The sequence below is a fragment of the Bombina bombina genome, chromosome 1, assembly GCF_027579735.1.
Source record: "Bombina bombina isolate aBomBom1 chromosome 1, aBomBom1.pri, whole genome shotgun sequence".
NCBI classification, from domain to species: Eukaryota; Metazoa; Chordata; class Amphibia; order Anura; family Bombinatoridae; genus Bombina; species Bombina bombina.
In genome coordinates, this window is record NC_069499.1 from 242,658,525 (window position 1) to 242,684,773 (window position 26,249).

The 26,249-nt window shown below is 40.8% G+C and overlaps 1 protein-coding gene across 1 annotated transcript in view; it reads right to left on the minus strand.

The window, feature by feature from the left end:
- The window catches only part of KNSTRN (kinetochore localized astrin (SPAG5) binding protein), a 107,948-nt gene that overhangs the window by 33,187 nt on the left and 48,512 nt on the right, over positions 1-26,249 (minus strand). Inside the window, exon 5 of the mRNA XM_053697897.1 lies at positions 6,452-6,551. Within this exon, the coding sequence (XP_053553872.1) occupies positions 6,452-6,551 (100 nt within the window). The remainder of the gene's footprint in view (positions 1-6,451; positions 6,552-26,249) is intronic.

Here is a 26,249-nt window from a genome sequence, read left to right on the forward strand (position 1 = left end):
ACCCCAGAAGTACGTTTCGGCCTATTGTGGGCCTCGTCAGTGAGGTGCAGCCATATCCCTCTAGGCACACTGAGCAACGGGTCCACGTCAGGATTCCCGCATCACACTTAGGGAGACTTCCCAAAATGTCATAATTTGTGGGGTTTTGCTGTTTCTCTCGTTCAGAGAAGAATTGCCTGGTATTTCGGAGCTGGACTGTACTGTGAAGTCAGGATCAGACTGATATGCTTCAGGAAAGTTTTTCTCTGTGAAAGGCACATGTTGAGCAAAAAGAGGCTGCTTCTTGGGTGGTAACTAGCCATAGAACAAGCTATTATGCTATTGTTCGTTTCCAGGTTGAGCGCTTCTCTCTTTTTATTTATGCAAATTATGACATTTTGGGAAGTCTCCCTAAGTGTGATGCGGGAATCCAGACGTGGACCCGTTGCTCAGTGTGCCTAGAGGGATATGGCTGCACCTCACTGACGAGGCCCACAATAGGCCGAAACGTACGTCTGGGGTTTTGCTGTTTCTCTCGTTCAGAGAAGAATTGCCTGGTATTTCGGGGCTGGACTGTACTGTGAAGTCAGGATCAGACTGATATGATTCAGGAAAGTTTTTCTCTGTGAAAGGCACATGTTGAGCAAAAAGAGGCTGCTTCTTGGGAGGTAACTAGCCATAGAACAAGCTATTATGCTATTGTTCGTTTCCAGGTTGAGCGCTTCTCTCTTTTTATTTATACAGAGAGATGTTAGTAACAGGAGAGCTTTATACAGAGAGGTGCTAGTAACTGAAGAGTCTTATACAGAGAGATGTTAGTAACAGGAGAGCTTTATACAGAGAGGTGCTAGTAACTGAAGAGTCTTATACAGAGAGATGTTAGTAACAGGAGAGCTTTATACAGAGAGGTGCTAGTAACTGAAGAGTCATACAGAGAGATGTCAGTAACAGCAGAGGTTTATATAGAGAGCTGTCAGTAAAAAGAGAGCCTTATACAGATAGATGTTAGTAACAGGAGAGCTTTATACAGAGAGGTGCTAGTAACTGAAGAGTCTTATACAGAGAGATGTTAGTAACAGGAGAGCTTTATACAGAGAGGTGCTAGTAACTGAAGAGTCTTATACAGAGAGATGTCAGTAACAGCAGAGGTTTATACAGAGAGCTGTTAGTAAAAAGAGAGCCATATACAGAGATCTGTCAGTAAAAGATGAGCTTTCAACAAACAAATATCAATAGCGAACTTAGAAGAGTCTTATACAGAGATTTGTTTAAAGGGATAGGTAACACAAAATGTTTTTTTCATAATTCAGATACAGCAGTGATTTTAAACAACTTTCTAATTTACTTCTATTAATTTTTTCTTCATTCTCTTGGTATATTTTGTTGAAAAGCAGGGACGTTAGAATAGGAGCCAGCCCATTTCTGGAGCACTATTTAATAACAATATATTATTCTTCATTCAGTCCTATATAACGGAAACAGATTTAAAGGGACAGTCTAGTATAAATTAAACTTTCATTATTCAGATAGGACTTTTAATGTTAATCAACTTTCCAATTTACTTTTATCATCAAATTTGCTTTTTTCTCTTGGTATTCTTAGTTTAAACAAAACATAGGTAGGCTCATATGCTAATGTCTAAGCCTTTGAGGGCTGCCTCTTATCACAGGCTTTTTAAATCTCTTTTCAACACAAAGAGACAGAAAGTACACGTGGGCCACATAGATAACACTGGCCTAGATTTGGAGTTTGGCGGTAGAAGGGCTGTTAACGCTCCGCGGGTTTTTTTCTGGCCGCACCATAAATTTAACTCTGGTATCGAGAGTTCAAACAAATGCTGCGTTAGGCTCCAAAAAAGGAGCGTAGAGCATTTTTACCGCAAATGCAACTCTCGATACCAGAGTTGCTTACGGACGCGGCCAGCCTCAAAAACGTGCTCGTGCACGATTCTCCCATAGGAAACAATGGGACTGTTTGAGCTGAAAAAAAACCTAACACCTGCAAAAAAGCAGCGTTCAGCTCCTAACGCAGCCCCATTGTTTCCTATGGGGAAACACTTCCTACGTCTGCACCTAACACTCTAACATGTACCCCGAGTCTAAACACCCCTAACCTTACACTTATTAACCCCTATTCTGCCGCCCCCGCTATCGCTGACCCCTGCATATTTTTTTTAACCCCTAATCTGCCGCTCCGTAAACCGCCGCAACCTACGTTATCCCTATGTACCCCTAATCTGCTGCCCTAACATCGCCGACCCCTATATTATATTTATTAACCCCTAATCTGCCCTCCCTAACATCGCCGACACCTACCTTCAATTATTAACCCCTAATCTGCCGAGCGGACCTCACCGCTATTCTAATAAATGTATTAACCCCTAAAGCTAAGTCTAACCCTAACACTAACACCCCCCTAACTTAAATATAATTTACATCTAACGAAATAAATTAACTCTTATTAAATAAATTATTCCTATTTAAAGCTAAATACTTACCTGTAAAATAAATCCTAATATAGCTACAATATAAATTATAATTATATTATAGCTATTTTAGGATTAATATTTATTTTACAGGCAACTTTGTAATTATTTTAACCAGGTACAATAGCTATTAAATAGTTAAGAACTATTTAATAGTTACCTAGTTAAAATAATAACAAATTTACCTGTAAAATAAATCCTAACCTAAGATATAATTAAACCTAACACTACCCTATCAATAAATTAATTAAATAAACTACCTACAATTACCTACAATTAACCTAACACTACACTATCAATAAATTAATCAAACACAATTCCTACAAATAAATACAATTAAATAAACTAGCTAAAGTACAAAAAATAAAAAAGAACTAAGTTACAAAAAATAAAAAAATATTTACAAACATCACAAAAATATTACAACAATTTTAAACTAATTACACCTACTCTAAGCCCCCTAATAAAATAACAAAGCCCCCCAAAATAAAAAATTCCCTACCCTATTCTAAATTAAAAAAGTTACAAGCTCTTTTACCTTACCAGCCCTGAACAGGGCCCTTTGCGGGGCATGCCCCAAGAATTTCAGCTCTTTTGCCTGTAAAAAAAAACATACCATACCCCCCCCCCCAAACTTTACAACCCACCACCCACATACCCCTAATCTAACCCAAACCCCCCTTAAATAAACCTAACACTAAGCCCCTGAAGATCTTCCTACCTTGTCTTCACCATCCAGGTATCACCGATCCGTCCTGGCTCCAAAATCTTCATCCAACCCAAGCGGGGGTTGGCGATCCATCATCCGGTGGCTGAAGAGGTCCAGAAGAGGCTCCAAAGTCTTCCTCCTATCCGGCAAGAAGAGGACATCCGGACCGGCAAACATCTTCTCCAAGCGGCATCTTCGATCTTCTTCCATCCGGTGCGGAGCGGGTCCATCTTGAAGCAGGCGACGCGGATCCATCCTCTTCTTCCGTTGTCTCCCGACAAATGACGGTTCCTTTAAGGGACGTCATCCAAGATGGCGTCCCTCGAATTCCGATTGGCTGATAGGATTCTATCAGCCAATCGGATGTCCTCTTCTTGCCGGATAGGAGGAAGACTTTGGAGCCTCTTCTGGACCTCTTCAGCCACCGGATGATGGATCGCCAACCCCCGCTTGGGTTGGATGAAGATTTTGGAGCCAGGACGGATCGGTGATACCTGGATGGTGAAGACAAGGTAGGAAGATCTTCAGGGGCTTAGTGTTAGGTTTATTTAAGGGGGGTTTGGGTTAGATTAGGGGTATGTGGGTGGTGGGTTGTAATGTTGGGGGGGGGGGTATGGTATGTTTTTTTTTACAGGCAAAAGAGCTGAAATTCTTGGGGCATGCCCCGCAAAGGGCCCTGTTCAGGGCTGGTAAGGTAAAAGAGCTTGTAACTTTTTTAATTTAGAATAGGGTAGGGAATTTTTTATTTTGGGGGGCTTTGTTATTTTATTAGGGGGCTTAGAGTAGGTGTAATTAGTTTAAAATTGTTGTAATATTTTTGTGATGTTTGTAAATATTTTTTTATTTTTTGTAACTTAGTTCTTTTTTATTTTTTGTACTTTAGCTAGTTTATTTAATTGTATTTATTTGTAGGAATTGTGTTTAATTAATTTATTGATAGTGTAGTGTTAGGTTAATTGTAGGTAATTGTAGGTAGTTTATTTAATTAATTTATTGATAGGGTAGTGTTAGGTTTAATTATATCTTAGGTTAGGATTTATTTTACAGGTAAATTTGTTATTATTTTAACTAGGTAACTATTAAATAGTTCTTAACTATTTAATAGCTATTGTACCTGGTTAAAATAATTACAAAGTTGCCTGTAAAATAAATATTAATCCTAAAATAGCTATAATATAATTATAATTTATATTGTAGCTATATTAGGATTTATTTTACAGGTAAGTATTTAGCTTTAAATAGGAATAAGTTATTTAATAAGAGTTAATTTATTTCGTTAGATGTAAATTATATTTAAGTTAGGGGGGTGTTAGTGTTAGACTTAGCTTTAGGGGTTAATCCATTTATTATAGTAGCGATGAGCTCCGGTCGTCAGATTAGGGGTTAATAATTGAAGGTAGGTGTCGGCGATGTTAGGGAGGGCAGATTAGGGGTTAATACTATTTATGATAGGGTTAGTGAGGCGGGTTAGAGGTTAATAACTTTATTATAGTAGCGGTGCGGTCCGCTCGGCAGATTAGGGGTTAATAAGTGTAGGCAGGTGTCGGCGACGTTGAGGGGGGCAGATTAGGGGTTAATAAATATAATATAGGGGTCGGCGGTGTTAGGGGCAGCAGATTAGGGGTACATAGGGATAACGTAGGTGGCGGCGCTTTGCGGTCGGAAGATTAGGGGTTAATTATTTTAAGTAGCTGGCGGCGACGTTGTGGGGGGCAGGTTAGGGGTTAATAAATGTAATACAGGGGTCGGCGGGGTTAGGGGCAGCAGATTAGGGGTACATAAGTATAACGTAGGTGGCGGTCAGCAGATTAGGGGTTAAAATATTTTAATCGAGTGGCGGCGATGTGGGGGGAGCTCGGTTTAGGGGTACATAGGTAGTTTATGGGTGTTAGTGTACTTTAGGGTACAGTAGTTAAGAGCTTTATGAACCGGCGTTAGCCAGAAAGCTCTTAACTCCTGCTATTTTCAGGCGGCTGGAGTTTTGTCGTTAGAGCTCTAACGCTCACTTCAGAAACGACTCTAAATACCGGCGTTAGGAAGATCCCATTGAAAAGATAGGATACGCAAATGGCGTAGGGGGATCTGCGGTATGGAAAAGTCGCGGCTGAAAAGTGAGCGTTAGACCCTTTAATCACTGACTCCAAATACCAGCGGGCGGCCAAAACCAGCGTTAGGAGCCTCTAACGCTGGTTTTGACGGCTACCGCCGAACTCCAAATCTAGGCCACTGTGTTCAGGCACAGGGGGTTATTTAAGATTTAGCACAAAACAATGCTAAATTTAAGAAAATAAGATAATAAACAGTCACAGTCATGTGATCAGGGGGCTGGAAGAAGGTTCCAAGATTCAAGGTAATCACAGAGGTAAAAAGTATATTAATATAACTGTGTTGGTTATGCAAAACTGGGGAATGGGTAATAAAGGGATTATCTATCTTTTAAAACAATACAAATTCTATTGTAGACTGTCCCTTTAACATATTTGTATTTATTTTGGTTTATTAAGTTATTTTCTGTCTAATTTTGGCGAGTTACTTTCAATAAAAGTGTGGTTATTTATTTTAATGGCTTGTAGTTTTTCATTTTAGAGTAATTACATTCATTAAAAAAGTCTAATATTATTAATACAATTATAGAAAAAACCTATTTTAAAATCATTTGGGAAAAAGGTCATTTTCGGTTTCAGTTTTCCGCCAAGGGCATCCTGAATTTTCGGTTTCGGTGCATCCCTAATATATAATAAAAAAAATACTTACCTATAAGCCATCATCTACTAGAAACAAACAGCAGAAATACAAACAGTGCTGAATTATATCAGCAGAGGATATGGAATAGGAGTATATCGATGAACCGACAGAAGGAGGCAAAGGACCGGTTCTCACAACACCTGTGGAAGCTTGTGAGTAAATTCCATGAGGTGAAAAAAATAGTCACTACCCATACTCCCAATACATCCCTCCATCAAACACTGCACTCAGAGTGAGTTGAGGCCCATTTCCACTCAAAGAACACCTCTCACTGACAAATAAGATGCATATCTTTATTCTTCACCTTCCTGCAGGGGAGGCAAAGACAAGACTAATTTACCAGTGAGGTGGGGGGGGGGGGTTTATAGCGCTCTTGGGGTTTGGGAATCTTTGCCTCCTAGTGGCAGGGAAGAATAATTCCCAGGAGTAATGAGTCATGGACTCTCAACAACATTATATCTGTGGTACTGATATGGTTGAAGAGTTACTTCTGTTATTTAGGTAGTTTAATGAATCGGCAGTTTTCTCCCTACCTGTGCGTTCGTCAAACTGTTGTGCAGACTAATATTTGCTGCCTCCAGAAGCTGATTCCTATCTTTAAGTTCCGCTTCCAATCTGTACCTGGTAACCGGACTATACAAAACAAATCAGTCAGGCATATAATATTAGGCAAGTTAATAGCAAATGTATATATATAGAAGTATTCTCCCCAGGACAAGTTCAACTAGCACACTAAACAGCTGATTTTACTGACCAACCTGCTTAAATTTAAGCCAATAGTAAGCTAAAATTATCTATTTTTTAATGTTTGTTGCACAAATTACAATAAAATCATTAAATTTAAGTTAAATTATGCAATTAATTTGTGCTTTTGATATTTAAAAATAAGAAACTGTTATAATATTGCAAAGTATTAAACTGCTCCCAGCCAGCTATTTCACAATGCCACCTGGCTGGCAAAATTTTCTATGGCAAACACTGTAAAGAAATTCTTCTTAAAGAATGATGGTCACAAATAACAAAAAATTATGCCCAAAAAATATGTAAATATATATGTGTAGAACGACAAAAGAAAATAAACTACTGTAAAACGTCTAATAGTTATTTCTGTTTATTGCACATATTGAAATATTCTAAAAATGCACAAATCACTATCTGCTAGATTACGAGTCTTGCGTTAGCCGTAAAAGAGGTCCCAACGCTGCTTTTTTCCTAACGCTGGTATTACGAGACTGGCAGGTACAGGTGCACCGCTCACTTTTTTTCCGCGACTCGAGCTTACCGCAAATCCCCTTACGTCAATTGCATATCCTATCTTTTTAATGGGATTTTCCTAACGCCGGTATTACGAGTCTTGGAAGAAGTGAGCGATAGACCCTCTCCTGTCAAGACTCCTACCACATTTAAAAGTCAGTAGTTAAGCGTTTTATGGGCTAACGCTGTATCAGCCAATCGGAATTAAGGTAGGAAAAATCCTATTGGCTGATCCAAACAGCCAATAGGATTGAGCTCACATTCTATTGGCTGATTGGAACAGCCAATAGAATGCAAGCTCAATCCTATTGGCTGATTAGATCAGCCAATAGGATTGAACTTCAATCCTATTGGCTGATTGCATCAGCCAATAGAATTTTTCCTACCTTATTTCCGATTGGCTGATAGAATCCTATCAGCCAATCAGAATTCAAGGGACGTCATCTTGGATGACGTCATTTAAGGGAACCGTCATTCGTCGGTCTGGATGGATGCTCCGCGTCGGCTGGCTTCAAGACGGACCCGCTCCGGATGGATGAAGATAGAAGATGCCGCCCGGATGAAGAATTCTGCCCGTCTGGAGGTCCTCTTCTGCTGGATCGGATGAAGACTTCTGCCCCTCTGGAGGACCACTTCTGCCCGGTTGGGTGAAGATGTCTCACGGTAGGGTGATCTTCAGGGGGTTAGTGTTAGGTTTTATTAAGGGGGGATTGGGTGGGTTTTAGAGTAGGGTTGGGTGTGTGGGTGGTGGGTTTTAATGTTGGGGGGGGGGGGTATTGTCTTTTCTTCTACAAGATACGACGAGTCCACAGATTTCATCCTTACTTGTGGGATATTATCCTCCTGCTAACAGGAAGTGGCAAAGAGCACCACAGCAGAGCTGTATATATAGTTCCTCCCTTCCATCCATCCCCAGTCATTCTCTTTAGCTGTGTTTAGTACTAGGAAGAGGTAAAGTGAGGTGTTAGTTTTAGTTTCTTCAGTCAAGAAGTTTTTTATTTTAAATGGTACCTGTGAGTACTATTTTCCTCAGGGAAGATATGGAAGAAGATTTCTGCCCTGAGGTTGATGATCTAAGCGGATGTAACTAAGATCCATGTTGGTTCCCACAGAGCTTCTGAAGGTAGTACAAGAGAAATCTTCAGTGTGGAGAACGGTTTCATGCTACAAGCAGCATTGAGGTATGTTCAGTCCTTTATTTCTGAGGAGACTTAGTATATCAGAACTGGCTGACATTTTTTCCCTGCAAGGGAAGGGGTAAACAGTAGTCCTGTAAACAAAGGGTATTACTGAAAATCCTGTGTGTATTATTTATTGACATAGTACTGGGCTTAATGCAGCAAAGGGCTTATTGCAGCATATATCAGAGACACTGGGAGAGGCAGCTTAACGGTTTTGTTTTTATTTGGAAAGATAAGAAATAATTATTTGGCTGTTTAATGAGGTTGTGTTGAGGGGACCACATGGCTTATTGCTAAAATGCTTCCCATGCGGTTGTACAGGCTAATGCGAACTCTGACTGAGAAGGCAGCAGGCATTAGCTCCGGTTGGGCCTAAACTGATGTTCTGTTAACCGGATCATTGTCGAGTCATTTTGCAGTACCCTGGGGGCAGGTAGGCGCCACAGCAGAGCTGTGGCGAGGTGCAGGGGTCAGTTTTTTCAAATCAAATAAATTTTTTGCTATAAATATCTTTTAGAGGTTAATTTCACCCTTTGCTCTTAGGGTGCAATAATTTTTGGCACTATTGTATATGTGTAGCTAATTAGATAGCGTTTTTTAAAGTTTTTAGGTAGTTTGGGAAAAATTGTGCGCTTTTTTATTTCTTAAAGGCGCAGTACACGTTTTTAAAAAAATTGTTTAAATCGATAAATAAAGTGTTTAACGACTATTGTGGTTATTACTAGTCTGTTCAACATGTCTGACATTGAGGAAACTCATTGCTCTATGTGTTTGGAAGCCATTGTGGAACCCCTCTTACATTGTGTACCTCTTGTACTGAAAGGGCCTTACATTGTAAAAAGCATATTTTAAGTAAAGAAAGTGTGCCTAAGGATGATTCTCAATCTGAAGAGAATCAGGATATGCCATCCAATTCTCCCCAAGTGTCACAATCTTTAACGCCCACACAAGCGACGCCAAGTACCTCTAGTGCGTCTAATTCTTTTACTCTGCAGGAGATGGCTGCAGTTATGTCAACTACCCTTACAGAGATATTATCTAAATTACCAGTGTTACAGGGTAAACGCAGTAGGTCAGGTATTAATGTGAATACTGAATTCTCTGATGCTTTATTGGCTATATCCGATGTACCCTCACAGTGCTCTGAGTTGGGGGTCAGGGAATTGCTGTCTGAGGGAGAACTTTCAGACTCAGGAAATGTATTACCTCAGACAGATTCGGACGTGATGTCCTTTAAATTTAAGCTTGAACACCTCCGACTGTTACTTCGGGAGGATTTAGCGACTCTGGATGATTGTGACCCTATTGTTATACCACCAGAGAAATTGTGATGGACAACTATCTAGAGGTACCTACATAAACTGATGTTTTTCTGGTTCCTAAAAGAATTTCGGAAATTGTTAAAAAGGAATGGGATAGGCCAGGTATACCGTTCTCTCCCCCTCCTAATTTTAAGAAAATGTTTCCCATATCAGAAACCATTTGGGACTCTTGGCAAATGGTACCTAAGGTGGAGGGAGCTATATCTACCCTGGCTAAGCGTACAACTATACCTATTGAGGACAGTTGTGCTTTCAAAGACCCTATGGATAAAAAGTTAGAGGGTCTTCTAAAGAAATTATTTATTCATCAGGGTTTCCTTTTACAACCTACGGCTTGCATTGTTTCAGTTACTATTGCAGCAGCTTTTTGGTTTGATGCTTTAGCAGAGTCTCTGAAGGTTGAGACTCCATTAGATGAAATTTTGGATCGAATTAAGGCTCTCAAGCTAGCTAATTCTTTTATTACTGATGCCGCTTTTCAAATTGCTAAATTAGCGGCGAAAAATGCAAGATTTGCCATTTTAGCGCGTAGAGCGTTATGGCTCAAATCTTGGTCTGCTGATGTGTCATCAAAATCTAAGCTTTTAGCTATTCCTTTTAAAGGTAAGACCCTATTCAGGCCTGAATTGAAGGAAATTATTTCTGACATTACAGAAGGTAAAGGCCACAAAATCATTTTCGTTCCTTTCGAACCTTTAAAGGAGGACCCACTGCTTCCTCTTCCTCCACAAAGCAGGAAGGGAATTTTGCTCAATCCAAGTCAGTCTGGAGACCCAATCAGGCTTGGAATAAAGGTAAACAATCCAAGAAGCATGCTGCTGCTGCTACAAAGACAGCATGAAGGGGCGGCCCCCGATCCGGGACCGGATCTAGTAGGGGGCAGACTTTCTTTCTTTGCTCAGGCTTGGGCAAGAGATGTTCAGGACCCCTGGGCACTGGAAATTGTGACCCACGGGTATCAACTGGAATTCAAGGATTTTCTCCCAAGAGGGAGATTTCATCTTTCACGATTATCTGTAGACTAGATAAAAAGAGAGGCATTCTTACGCTGCGTAAAATACCTCTCTACCATGGGAGTAATTTGTCCCGTTCCAAAACTGGAACAGGGGCAGGGGTTTTACTCAAATCTTTTCGTGGTTCCCAAAAAAGAGGGAACTTTCAGACCCATTTTAGATCTCAAGTGTCTAAACAAGTTTCTCAGAGTTCCATCATTCAAGATGGAGACTATACGAACAATCTTACCAATGATCCAGGAGGGTCAATATATGACTACCATGGATTTGAAGGATGCATACCTTCATATCCCTATTCACAAGGATCATCATCAGGTACTAAGGTTTGCCTTCCTGGACAAACATTATCAGTTCGTGGCTCTTCCCTTCGGGTTGGCCACAGCACCCAGGATCTTCACAAAGGTTCTAGGGTCCCTTCTGGCGGTTCTCAGACCGCGGGGCATAGCAGTGGCGCCTTATCTGGCCGATATTTTGATCCAGACGTCAACTTATCATCTGACAAAATCTCACACGGACACACGGACACAGTGTTGTCTTTCCTGAGGACTCACGGTTGGAAGGTGAACATAGAAAAGAGTTCACTAGTTCCACAGACAAGGGTTCCCTTCTTGGGAACTCTGATAGACTCGGTAGACATGAAAATATATGAAAATCAAAGATTCTAAATACTTGCCGAGCACTTCAGTTCATTCCTCGGCCATCAGTGGCTCAGTGTATGGAGGTCATTGGATTAATGGTAGCGGCAATGGACATCATTCCGTTTGCTCGCTTTCATCTCAGACCACTGCAGCTGTGCATGCTCGGACAGTGGAATGGGGACTATGCAAATTTATCTCCTCAGATAGATCTGGATCAAGAGACCAGAGACTCTCTTCTTTGGTGGTTGTCACCAGATCATCTGTCCCAGGGGACTTGTTTCCGCAGACCCTCGTGGGTGATAGTGACAACGGACGCCAGTCTACTGGGCTGGGGTGCAGTCTGGAATTCCCTGAAGGCTCAGGGTGTTTGGACTCAAGTGGAGTCTCTACTTCCAATCAATATTCTGTAACTGAGAGCAATATTCAATGCGCTTCAGGTGTGGCCTCAGTTGGCTTCGGCCAAATTCATCAGATTCTAGTCGGACAATATCACGACTGTGGCGTATATCAATTATCAGGGGGGAACAAGGAGTTCCTTAGCAATGATAGAAGTATCAAAGATAATCAGATGGGCGGAGGCCCACTCTTGCTATCTGTCGGCAATCTACATCCCAGGAGTAGAGAACTGGTAAGCGGATTTTCTAAGTCGTCAGACTTTTCATCCGGGGGAGTGGGAACTCCACCCGGAGGTGTTTGCCTCATTGATTCGCCAATGGGGCAGACCGGAATTAGATCTGATGGCATCTCATCAGAATGCCAAGCTTCCACGTTACGGATCCAGGTCGAGGGATCCTCAGGCCGAACTGATAGATGCCTTGGCAGTACCTTGGTCATTCAGCCTAGCTATGTGTTTCCACCGTTTCCTCTCCTTCCACGCGTGATTGCTCAGATCAAACAGGAGAGAGCTTCAGTAATCCTGATAGCGCCTGCATGACCACGCAGGACTTGGTATGCGGATCTAGTGGACATGTCCTCTCTGCCACCATGGAAACTTCCTTTGAGACAGGACCTTCTCATTCAAGGTCCTTTCCAACATCCAAATCTAAATTCTCTGCAGCTGACTGCTTGGAGATTGAACGCTTGATTTTATCTAAGCGGGGTTTCTCTGATTCGGTCATCAATACTTTGATACAGGCTCGTAAGCCTGTCACTAGAAAAATCTATCATAACCTGGACGTGGTCTGTGCCTTGAAGTTTGGCGTAAATATCTTTATTGGTTTGAATCCAAGGGTTACTCATGGAGTAAAGTTAGGATTCCCAGGATTCTGTCTTTTCTCCAAGAAGGATTGGAGAAAGGGTTATCAGCAAGTTCCTTAAAGAGACAGATTTCTGCTTTGTCAATTTTGCTTCACAAACATTTGCCAGATATGCCAGATGTTCAGTCTTTTTGGCAGATATGCCAGATGTTCAGTCTTTTTGTCAGGCTCTATCCAGAATAAAGCCTGTATTTAGACCAATTACTCCTCCCTGGAGTTTGAATTTAGTTCTTCGAGTTCTTCAAGGGGTTCTGTTTGAACCCACGCATTGCATAGATATTAAGTTGTTATCTTGGAAAGTTTTGTTTTTGGTTGCTATTTCTTCTGCTCGAAGAGTTTCGGAGCTTTCAGCGTTACAATGTGATTCATCCTATCTTATATTTCATTCTGATAAGGTGGTTTTGCGTACCAAACCAGGATTTCTTCCTAAGGTTGTTTCAAATAAGAATATTAATCAGGAAATTGTTGTTCCTTCCTTGTGTCCTAATCCTTCTTCTAAGAAGGAGCGTCTGTTACATAACCTGGACGTGTCTGTGCCTTGAAGTTTTACTTACAGTCAATCAAGGATTTCCGTCAATCATCTTCATTATTCATTGTTTATTCTGGAAAGCGTAGGGGTCAGAAAGCAACGGCTACCTCTCTCTCTTTTTGGCTGAGGAGTATCATCCGCCTGGCATATGAGACTGCTGGACAGCAGCCTCCTGAAAGAATTACGGCTCATTCTAATAGGGCTGTGGCTTCCACATGGGCCTTTAAAAATGATGCTTCTGTTGAACAGATTTGTAAGGCTGCGACTTGGTCATCCCTTCATACTTTTTCCAAATTTTCCAAATTTGATGCTTTTGCTTCTTCTGAGGATGTTTTTGGGAGAAAGGTTCTTCAAGCAGTGCTGCCTTCCGTTTAGGTCTCTGTCTTGTCCCTCCCTTTCATCCGTGTCCTGTAGCTTTGGTATTGTATCCCACAAGTAAGGATGAAATACCTGGACTCGTCGTATCTTGTAGAAGACAAGGAAATTTATGCTTACCTGATAAATTGATTTCTTCTACGATACGACGAGCTTACCTGATAAATTGATTTCTTCTACGATACGACGAGTCCACGGCCCTCCCTGTCATTTTAAGACAGATTATATTTTATTTTTACAACTTCAGTCACCTCTGCACCTTTTAGCTTTTCCTTTTTCTTCCTAAACCTTCGTTTGAATGACTGGGGGTGGAGGGAAGGGAGGAGCTATATATACAGCTCTGCTGTGGTGCTCTTTGCCACTTCCTGTTAGCAGGAGGATAATATCCCACAAGTAAGGATGAAATCCGTGGACTTGTCATATCGTAGAAGAAATCAATTGATCAGGTAAGAATAAATTTCCTTTTTTTTTTACAGGTAAAAGAGCTGATTACTTTGGGGCAATGCCCCGCAAAAGGCACTTTTAATGGCTATTTGTCATTTAGTATATGGTAGGGTTTTTTTTTATTTTGGGGGCTTTTTTATTTTATTAGGGAGATTAGAGTAGGTGTTATTAGTTTAAAATTCTTGTAATTATTTTATTTTTTTCTGTAATTTAGTTTTTTTTTTCGTACTTTAGTTTATTTAATTTAATTGTAATTAATTGTAGTTAATTTAGTTCATTTATTTAATGATAGTGTAGTGTTAGGTGTAATTGTAACTTAGGTTAGGGTTTATTTTACAGGTAAATTTGTACTTATTTTAACTAGGACGTTATTAAATAGTTAATAACTATTTAATAACTATTGTAACTAGTTAAAATAAATACAAAGTTGCCTGTAAAATAAAAATAAACCCTGAGATAGCTACAATGTAACTATTAGTTATATTGTAGCTAGCTTAGGATTTTATAGGTAAGTATTTAGTTTAGTTTTTTAAGTTTTTATTTAGGGGTTAATAACTTTATTATAGTGGCAGCGACGTTGTTGGCGGCGGCAGATTAGGGGTTAATAAGTGTAGTTAGGTGGCAGCGACATTGGGGGCGGCAGAGTAGGGGTTAATAAGTGTAAGATTAGGGGTGTTTAGACTCGGGGTGTCAGCGATGTTGGGAGCAGCAGATTAGGGGTTAATAAGTATAATGTAGGTGTTGGCAATGTTGGGGGCGGCAGATTAGGGGTTAATAAGTGTAAGATTAGGGGTGTTTAGACTCGGGGTTCATGTTAGGGTGTTAGGTGTAGACATAACTTTTGTTTCCCCATAGCAATCAATGGGGCTGCGTTAAAAGCTGAACGCTGCTTTTTTCCAGGTGTTAGTTTTTTTCTATCCGATTCTGCCCCATTGATTTCTATGGGGAAATCGTGCACGAGCACGTTTTGCCAGCTCACCGCTACCGTAAGCAACACTGGTATTGAGGTGAGATGTGGAGCTAAATTTTGCTCTACGCTCACTTTTTTGCGGCTAACGCCGGGTTTAAAAAAACCCGTAATACCAGCGTTGTCTTAAGTGAGCGGTGAGAAAAAACTGCTCATTACCGCAAAACTCGAAATCTCTGTGTATGAATGGGAAGGGGAAAAAAAGACACTGGTGATGGTAGTCATTTTTTTTTCTCACAATTTTTTTTCTCTCACAATTTTTTCTTTCTCTGATATTGGGTGAAGCACGACTAAAATATAAATCTAAGGATAATTTGCTGACTGCACTATGTAAAATGTGCCACTAGAGGTCATGAGCATTGATCTAAGTAGATTATGTTTCACAATTTATTCAAATTATAATTTTTGTAATCAAATTAGTAGGTATATATATATAAAAATAAAAAATAGGTACACACATACATATATACATACACACATATATATATAAATTACAATATTTTTATAACAGAACTAGATCAAATAGATTATTAAAATGATAGATATAAATATACAGGTAGCCCTCAGTTTACGCCGGGGTTAGGTTCCAGAAGGAATGGTTGTAAATCGAAACCGTTGTAAATTGAAACCCAGTTTATAATGTAAGTCAATGGGAAGTGAGGGAGATAGGTTTCAGGTCCCTCTCAAAATTGTCATAAGTAACACCTAATACATTATTTTTAAAGCTTTGAAATGAAGACTTTAAATGCTAAACAGCATTATAAACCTAATAAAATAATCACACAACACAGAATATATAATTAAACTAAGTTAAATGAACAAAAACATTTGCTAAACAGCATTATAAACCTAATAAAATAATCACACAACACAGACTTCACTTGCATTTTTCTGCAAACAGTTCTTTCTATGCATTCCAATCTGGACCGATTTATAGACAGGAAGATCTTGTTCCTTTGAAATCTGCTCGATAGCTCAGGTCTGGTTAAACTGATTAATTTCAGCTTGCTTGGCTTTGCTGCAACACAAGCCGACAGCTCCAGCTACTGGCTATTTTAATAAATGCACTGCTTCTCAATGCTTTTCAATAGCAGTCACATGACTAGAAAAAAAGGTTGTTATTCTGAAACGGTGTAAATTGAACCGTAGTAAAACGAGGGCCACCTGTATATACATACCAAGAAAATAAAAGAAGTCTCAGCACTGCTTAATTAAAGTGAATCCTTTATTGAGGTGTAGAGGATAAAACAGAGCGACGTTTCGGGCCTACATAGCCCTTACTCATGCTATGTAGGCCTGAAACGTTGCTGTGTTTTATCAACTACACCTCAATAAAGAATTCACTTTGATTAAGCAGTGCTGAGACTTCTTCTATTTTCTTGGATTGGATAAAGAATGGGGTTAGCAGGACCCTGCAAGTCTACGTGCTCTTGGAAAATGTAAAAAAGTTTTTGGAACTACAGTGCTGTAACCCATCTTATGTATATATATATATATATATATATATATATATATATATATATATATATATATATATATACACATACATATACACACACACATACAAAAAATATTTAAGTTATGGTGGAGATAAAAGTCTGAGATTAAAATCCTCCATGTCTCAAAAGTAAATCAATAAAAATTGTTGCATAGGAAATTGCATAGGAAAATTTGCTTCATACTGTGTTAACACACAGCAATTAAATGCAGCAATACAGAAATCACCACTAGACATTCTGTTTCGTTCTTGTTAGAACTCATCAGTAGCAGATAGATTTCTGATTGCTGCTTAGGTAGAGTTCATTTCAGGGTTAAATCAAAATTCATTTAAATTATGGTGGAGATAAAAGTCTGAAATTAAAATCCTCCAAGTGTCCCCGCTTGCTTTTACCCAGTACAACTCCATATATACTGTTACCAATACAGAAGAGGAGTCTGGGTGAGATATGCAAATTAGATATTCAACATCTCAGATTTTTTTCTTCATACTGTGTTAAGCGGGGACACTTGCCTAAATGCGCTAAAATCCTGATTAATCGCATCATGCAATTAATCGTGCAGTCCTAGTTTTGTGTATCATTTACAAATTACTTTGTATTAATTCTATTTAAAATAAAACTGAAAACAAGTATCAGCTTCCCAGAGATCTTCATTACCTTCTCTAGTTTGGAGAGAAATTATAGTGTAGACTTCCCAGGGCTGAACTATGTGAATTCCATAAGAAGAGGGGTGGAACCTAAAAGTCCCAGAGAGATGCCTTCCCATAGAAAGTAATGACGTTCTCTGGGATACAGAATTTCACAGGGGAGAGAGAACTTAAAACATAAAACCCTAAAAAATGTTCTCATTCATGGTTCAGACTGAGCATACCATTTCAAACAACTTTCCAAAGTTCTTGTGTTATCAAATGTTATTTGTTTTCTTGTTTTCCTTTGCTGAAAAGCAGGAAGGTACGTTCACGAGCGTGCACGAATCTGCCGCACTATATAGCAGCAGTTTTGCAACAATGTTATACATTAGCAAGAGCTCTAGATGATGGCAGCACTATTTCCTGACACGTACATGCTACCTAGCTAGATATCTCTTAAAGGGACAGTCTACACAAAAATTGTTATTGTTTTAAAAAAGATAGATAATGCCTTTACTACCCATTCCCCAGCTTTGCACAACCAACATTGTTAGATTAATATACTTTATAACATTTAAACCTCTACATTTCTGCCTCTTTCAAAGACTCTCTTTACAGCATCTTAATCATATGATTTTGTATTTGCTTTTTCACAACAGGAGACTGCTAGTTCATGTGGGCCATATAGATACCAATGTGTTCATGCCCGGGAATTTATTTAAGAGTTAGCACAACACAGTACTAACTGCAAGTCAATAGATTTTAAATAGTCACAGTCACAGCTGTCAGAAGATGCTTAGTTACAAGGTAATCACAAAGGTAAAAAGTATATTAATATAACTGTGTTGTTTGTGCAAAACTGGGGAATGGGTAATAAAGGGATTATCTATCTTTTAAAACAATACAAATTCTATTGTAGACTGTCCCTTTAAATAAAGAACATGACAAAGCAAATTTGATAACAGAAATAAATTGGAAACTTTTTTTTTTTTTTTTTATCGTAAGCGGTTTCTGGATAATTAAAGAAAACAATGTGGGTTTCATGTACCTTTAACCCCTTAAGGACCGGGCATTTCAGACAAAAACTTCCCTAAAAGACCAGAGCATTTTTAGCATTTTTGCCATCACTACAGAAATAAAGCTTTTTTTTTATATGTACCTATCAAAACTATATATATTTTTTTTAGTACACAACCCAAAGTATTGATCTAGGCCCATTTTTGGTATATTTCATGCCACCATTTCACCGCCAAATGCATTCAAATAAAAAAAATTGCTAGCTTTTTCACAATTTTAGGTATCTCACTGAAATTATTTACAAACAGCTTGTGCAATCATGGCACAAATTGTTGTAAATACTTCTCTGGGATCCCCTTCGTTCAGAAATAGCAGACATATATGGCTTTGCCATTGCTTTTTGGTAATTAGAAGGCCGCTAAATGCCGCTGCGCACCACACTTGTATTATGCCTAGCAGTGAAGGGGTTAATTAGGTAGCTTGTAAGGTTAATTTTAGCTTAAGTGTAGAGATCAGACCCCCAACTGACACATCCCATCCCCTGATCCCTCTTCCCTCCCCCACCCCCAAAAAGGTCACCCCCATCTTTAGCATGGGCAGAAAGTCTGCCAGTACTAAAATAAAAGAGATATATATATATATATATATATACACACATACATACATACACTGTGTATATATATATATATATATATATATATATATATATATATATATATATATATATATATACTGTGTATATATATATATATATTTTTTTTTTTTTTCTGCAGTGTAGGATTCCCCCCTTACCCCCCAACCTACCTGATCCCCCCCCAAACAGCTCTCTAACCCTCCCCCTCTATCTATTTGCCGCCATCTTAGGTACTGGCAGCTGTCTGCCAGTACCCAGTTTGCTGTAAATTAGGCCAATTAAAAAAACAACCAAAAAAACAACCAATTTTTCTGTAGTGTAGCTGCCCCCCCTCAATACCCCCCCTCCCAGATCGACTTCCCACCCCTCAGTATTATAACCAGGATTCCCCTCTCTGTGTTTTTTTCCCTAACCATTGCGCAAAAGTCCTGCCCACCTCCATCGATGGGCCGCCCACCCGTCTCTCTCCTTAAACCAACCGACTGACACCACTGCTGCCTGATGTGGGGCCCTCTCTGCATCGGTAACTTTGCCCGTCTATTTCTGCACTGCCCCACTCGTGGGGCATGCAGAAATAGCGCAATCTCGCTATTTTTAGCGAGATTGCAGCAGAGAGAGACCCTACAGGGTACGGCGCTGGTCGTTAAGGGGCTAATTATTATTATTATCCTTAGTGTAAGATTACCCCCTTACCTTCCAACCTCCCTGATTCCTCCCAAAAAGCTCTCTAAACCTACCCCTTCTAACCAATTCCCTCCCCACTTCCCAATTTTCTATTTTAAATTTATTTTAATCAAAAAAACATTTTTCTCCCTCCCCATCCATGATCCTTTCCCTACTCTCTATTGGTTTCCTCCACAGAGGATCCCCCTCTCCCTCCTTCCCCCTCCTATGCCGCTCTCAGAGTTTTTTTTCTGTAGCGTACGGTAACGGTTCCACCCGCTCCTGCCCACTCCAGCGATGGGCTGCTGACCCGCCTCCCTCCTAACCCTCCCACGACACCAACGATCGGCACCACCGCTGTAGCGAGATCTTTTTAGCGCGATCAAGGCAGAGAAAGGCCCAGGACAGCAGCGTCGTACAGGGTGTGACGCTGTTCCTTAAGGGCTTAACGACCAACATCGTAAAGGGTATAGCCCTGGTCGTTAAGGAGTTAACAAGAGGACACCTGGTCTTAGTCTTAGTTTGCGGCCAATACAAATTAAGCAAATGTTTTCTCTACAATTCAACTTGCCTTTAGATTAGTATATATTACTTTTCTGTCATTTAAATTTATTAACAGCATTTCACAAGAATTACCCTGGTAACTCCCCTGTTCGGCCCATGGAAATCTCCTGTCCCTTCCACTTTCTGAAGCTGTCAGTTTTAGTTTAAAACAGAGCAAAATACAAAGTGCAATGTAATCTGTAAAAGATACACAGAAACATATAAATTATCCTAATTATTTTTCTTTTATGATTCAGAAACATTTAGCCACCAATCAGCCAGCGATGCCCAGGTGCTGAACCAACAATGTGTCGTCTCCTAAGCTTAAATTCCTGCTTTTTAAATAAAGATACCAAGAGAACAAAGAAAAATTGATAATAGGGAGCAAAAAAAAAAATCTGAAGTATAAAGTAATATAAAAATATAAAAACATAAATTATGCTTACCTGATCATTTTTTTTTCTTCTGACGGGAAGAGTCAACAGCTGCATTCATTACTTTTGGGAATTCAGAACCTGGCCACCAGTTGGAGGCAAAGACACCCCAGCCAAAGGCTTTAAATACCTCCCCACTTCCCTCATCCCCAAGTCATTCTGCCAAGGGAACAAGGAACAGTAGGAGAAATATCAGGGTGAAAAAAGATGCCAGAAGAACAAAAAGGCGACAGTACCATAGAAAAAACGCGGGCGGGAGCTGTGGACTCTTCCTGTCAGAAGAAAAAAGAAAATTATCAGGTAAGCATAATTTCTGTTTTTATTTTTAAACCGGAGTCCACAGCTGCATTAATTACTTTCGGGAAAACAATACCCACTGAATGCAAACAAAGGGTGGGTGCAAAAAAAGGCGGCTCCTTCGAAAGGCACCACAGCCTGAAATTACTCAACACCCTTAAAAAAAAACGACATACGACAAGGGAAAAACCAGAAGCCAGGGTAACCATTCATCAGTTACACAACCTGCAAGCCGTGCTAGAGACCATTCAGACCCAGAGTCTGCTGAGCACAAGGCCTCCGAGGAGTCAGCCCTGCGGCACTTAACTCCCTCCAAAAACGTCTGACCTAAACCCAAAAAGAAACCCTCTATCAACCCCCAAGAGGGAGAGTAGAGGATCCATAAGAGATCCGAAGGACCATCCAACACTGGCTCAAGTCAAACTGGTCAAAAAAACCCTATCTTCCCACGAGAGGAAGAAAAGAGAACCCCATGAGATATCCCAAGGACCAAATCAACTCAGAGCAACCCGAGGTTGTCACAGGACCACTGTCCAGGGAAATACTAGGAGGACAAGGACCAGAAGATAAGTCCATAGTCAGGAGAAAACGTCACTAGGACGACCGGAAGGCCACCCTCATATTCCTGACATAGCACCATACCTACTATGATGTTCGAGAAAACCGCAAGTTCCCCCTTGCAACCTAGACAAGTCAAAACCCGTCAGGCTAGACAAGCAAGGACCGGAAAAAAAACGTCCTAGCAGCTTAAAAATAGCTCTCCAAGAAGTCACAGAACCACCTGTGAGCAAAACTCGCGATGACCCATCAATAGGCAGCAAGCCATTGTGGGACCCGCCAAGAAGCGAACCATCCCGGCAGCAGCTGCCACCAGAATAGAGATGGGCACTAAGAGTGCTCCCATCAAAGGGGAGGACAGATGCAATACAAGTAAACAGTCCATACTGCAAAAGCAGACTAATACCTGGCCTTCCTTCCAGGAAAACGGTCCCAGCCCAAGGCTAGTGAAGACCGACGACAAGAGTCTCAGACAATTGAAAGAAAAAAGGATGGATCTAAGAGGAATCGAAACCCCAGAGTAGAACTCTGACCGCTACTAAAAAATTGGCATGCTACCCTGAACCATGACAGGAACCTCATGCTCGGGTCCAAGGACCCCTACACTGCAGCCTTCCATAAGAGGAACACTCCTCAAGGGAAGAAAGCACTTTGACCCACAGCATTCCGATACCAGAATTCAACTTTAAAGGTCTGGGAGGCATTCTGCTCGAAAGAGCTATGTGAGTATTTGAACCTGTGGCTCTGTGCTTACTACACTAATTGCTTGTCTGTTGAGCCACAACCAGTTCTTGAGAATGCAAGAGAGGGAAAAACCCTACGAGACGAGAAAAACAAAGAACCCACGGGCCCTTCACAGATACTGAGGTACCTCCAAATCAAGGAGAAAACGTAAGAACCCCTTCCCCACCCTATGTGAGAAAAAGAGGATTAAGCAATGGTAACCACCCTACCAATAGAGGCAAAACCCCAATATTGTCAGTCCAGTTGGTAAAGCAACTGGAGTCTACCAGAAAGCATCAGATGCCCCAGCAGGCAAGTAGGGATTCGTCAGAAATCTCAAACTGAAGCCTCAGGCTGATATTAATCTCCCATGAGAGTCAAAGGGACACGCGGGAGAAACAAACCCTAAGGTTAAGCAGCACTGTTCATACCCGTTCCAGGCAAGAGACATGGTCCCTAAACCAGAGTACTCGAAAACAGAACCAATCTGAAGATTTAAAGTTCCTGAGGAGCACAGAAGTCTTCTCCTGTGGTTAGGAGCGCCCCGGACAGTACCTTCCGCCATCTAAAGTCCTAAGATGTAAAGAACCAAGCAACATCCCCAACCCCAAGAGTCTGTAAAAAGACTCCAACCGGTTTAGGAAATGGGCAACCAGGTAATCCATATAGACAGGCCTAACGACCTGACCAACACACTGGAGAAGATAAATGGTCAATTTCCTGACCCCAGACTTCCTACCCTTATGCCCAAAAGGGCTAAATCTGCAATAAGATCGACAGCTAGTATCGTAGAGTCTAAAGACCATGGGATGACAAGGGGCAGTTTTTATCTTGAGAAAACGACAGTCTACAGAGATCCTTGCAGGATCGGTTTTACCAACATCCTTGAAACGGGATAACAACGGAAGCCTTGCAGCTCCTGGTAGAGAGGTCCCTGTACTCTACGTTGTAGAGCAAACGAAAAACTGAGAAAAGGAAGAAGGAAATGCCCTCCAGAACAAACGACCCAACCCAGATGGAAGGGAAGGAAACATAGCCACCGCAAAAAGAATGCGACTAGGCCACAGAGTCGTCATCTGGAGATACCACAATAGAAGACGCAAATCGTCCACCAGATACTAGACCTCCGGAAGTCAATTACATCTCCAGAGCCCCCAGGGACCCTAGGAACCACAATGACATCTGAAAAAGTCGGTCACGCATCTCAGTAATAATGCCAGAAAGAACCAATTTATATTGTAGCTCAAAACCTTCCTATCAGAAGTGTTGGATCTACGCCCCAGGCCCCAAACGTCGTAGAAGGATCCGAGCCCGGAGTCCATAACACTAGGCCATAAAATACTTTTTTTTTTTAGAATCCGACAGGATAATCAGCACCATGAGGGTGACATGAACCCAAGAAAACAGCAGACAGCACCCCGACCAGTACCCGCCTGGCACAGGAACACTCCAGAGCTGTCCAAGAAAAATCGACCCTGAAAGTTCAATAATATGAACTATAACCTGGGTCTTAACCAAAGTGTGCAACTTCCGAGGAAGTGCCCAGGCGACCAGAAAATCGCATCAGTTCCAGAGAAAGAACGTTCCCAAAAATGGAAGTTTTATCAGACGTGAACTTAAACAAACAAATCAAATACATCCTATCCTGATCAAAAATAAAAGTAAGGCAGCACCCTCGGGTGAACCCCCAGGAAAAAAGGTACGCCAACCGGACCAGCCGATCAGAGGCCCCCTTCACCCAAACTCAGAACTGGAACTGATACCTAAAAGAAAGAAAAACCAGACGTCAAGGAGATTACTTAATCCCTAAGCGTCTAACCCAGTTTGCCATCCGGCATCTAAGGCCTCTGATCCATTGGCCCACTAGGACTGGGATCCTCTAGCAATGCCAAAACATGTCTTAGTAGGATACGTGCCAACCTATAACGGAAGGCAAAATTATCCCTCACCGGATCGACAAACGACTCCGGCCCCAAGGTTGGGGCCCTTGAAACCTCAGAGGCCCACGCTTCCCCAGGAGCCCGAACTGGATTGGGCGATCCCACGCTCGACGGGCCCTGGTTGACAGAGCACGGACAGTATCTTAAAAATATTTCACTTGGGAGATACAAATGAGCCAGCGCCCTAGATATGGCCATGCGGAACCGTGCAGTAACCTCTGGAGGAAACAAGCCGCCTTCCGGAGAAGTAGTAAAAGCCATAGGGACACCTGCCTGCGTAGCAAAGGAATTTTCTGGGACCTGCGCCTCATAGGACCTAGAATCCTCGGGGCGGATGGCTCAATGCACTCTGAGGACCCGGAATCGGGAGAAGAGAGTACTCTGGAACGAACGGCAATCGGAACATAACAGATGGGCATGGATAACCCGGGCCATTTCTGTCTAAAAAATTTAAATCCTCCATCTTGGGATCACAAAAAAGACAAACACAAACAGGCACCTTTTGACTGGGGCACTCACCACCTCCTGAGAACCAGACACCAATGAGCAGACTCTCACTGTCCTCACACAGTCAGCATACGGAAGTAAAAAAAAACAACGTAACCGCACCCGGTCACGAGGTGCACTGTGCAAGTCATATAAAAAGAGGGCACAAATCTAAAGATCGCGCCAATTGATGAGGCCGAAATGTTCCGAAAAGCCATGAGCTCAAAGTATTACTACACATCAGCAGATAGAACCACATAAACATGATTATAGCCCCCCCGTTCAATAACCCCCCTCAGGAGATATTAACCCATGATTACTATTTTAAGTCAAAAGGAGTCCAACTGGGACCCTACCTTCTTGTTAAAATCACATTCTCATACAGCTAGATTACGAGTTTGGCGTTATGAGTGAAAAAGCATTGTTATGTTTCATAACGCAGCTTTCTCCCTAACGCCGCTATTACAAGTCTTGTAGGTATAGGTGAACCTCACACCTTTTTGGCCGTCACGCAACGTCAGTACTGCACTTTTAAAAAAGTCCTTTTTCAATGGGACTCCCATAGTGCCGGTATTACGAGTTTGCCTGGGAGGCCAAAAGGTGAGCGGTACACCCTATAACCACAAGATCCGTACCGCCATCTAAAGTCAGTAGTTATGAGTTTTATGCTACAGCTTTGTAACGTAAAACTCATAACAAAAGTGTTACAAAGTGTTACAAAGTACACAAACACCCATAAACTACCTATTAACTCCTAAACCGAGGCCCTCCCGCATCGCAAACACTATAATAAATTTATTAACCCCTAATCTGCCGCTCTGGACATCGGCGTCACTACAAAATTTTTTATTAACCCCTATTCCGCCGCTCCCCGACATCGTTGCCACTATAATAAACCTATTAACCCCTAAACCAACCGCCCTCCCACTTTGCAAACACTATTTAAAGATTATTAACCCCTAATCTGCCGTCTGCCCACACCGCCGCTATAATAAACCTATTAACCCCTAAACCTCTAACCTCCCACATCACTAACTCTACATAAATATATTAACCCCTAAACTTAACGTAACCATAACCCTAACACCCCCTAACTTAAATATAATTAAAATAAATATAAATAAACCTTACAATTATTACCTAAATAATTCCTATTTAAAACTAAATACATACTTACCTGTAAATATATATCTTATGTTTTATTTTTATTTCACAGGTAAGTGTGTATTTATTTTAACTATGTAGACTAGTTAGTAAATAGTGATGAACTATTTACTAACTACCTAGTTAAAATAAATACAAAGTTACCTGTAAAATAAAACCTTACCTGCCTTACACTAAAAACTAACATTACAATAAAATAAATTAAACTATTAAAATACAATTTTCTAAATTACAAAAAAAATAAACACTAAATGATCAAAAAAAGATCATTAATCTTTTGAGGGGCATTGCCCCAAAGAAATCAGCTCTTTTACCTGTTAAAAAAAATATACAAACACCCCCCAACAGTAAAACCCACCACCCAACCAACCAACCCCCCCCCAATAAAAACCTAACTAAATAAAAGGGCGTTTAGCTATTTTACATTCCCCAAACCCTAAGCTAAAAAAACTCCCAAAAAAACCTTAAAAAAACCTAACACTAACCCCCGACGATCCACTTACAGTTATCGAAGTCCTGGCATACTCCTCTGACACGATACCTACGCAGATGCTCCCGTACTGCTGAGCGACATTGGAGGAAATCTCGGAGTTCAGCTGACTTTCTTCACTACAAGTTCATCCTGAACTCCTACTATTCTGCCCTTAATCTTTATAAGCAACAATATTTTTCTAATCTCATCTCTACTCTTTCCTCTAACCCTAAACGTCTGTTCTCCACGTTCAACACTCCACCCCCACCTCCTAACACAACCTCTCTCTCAGC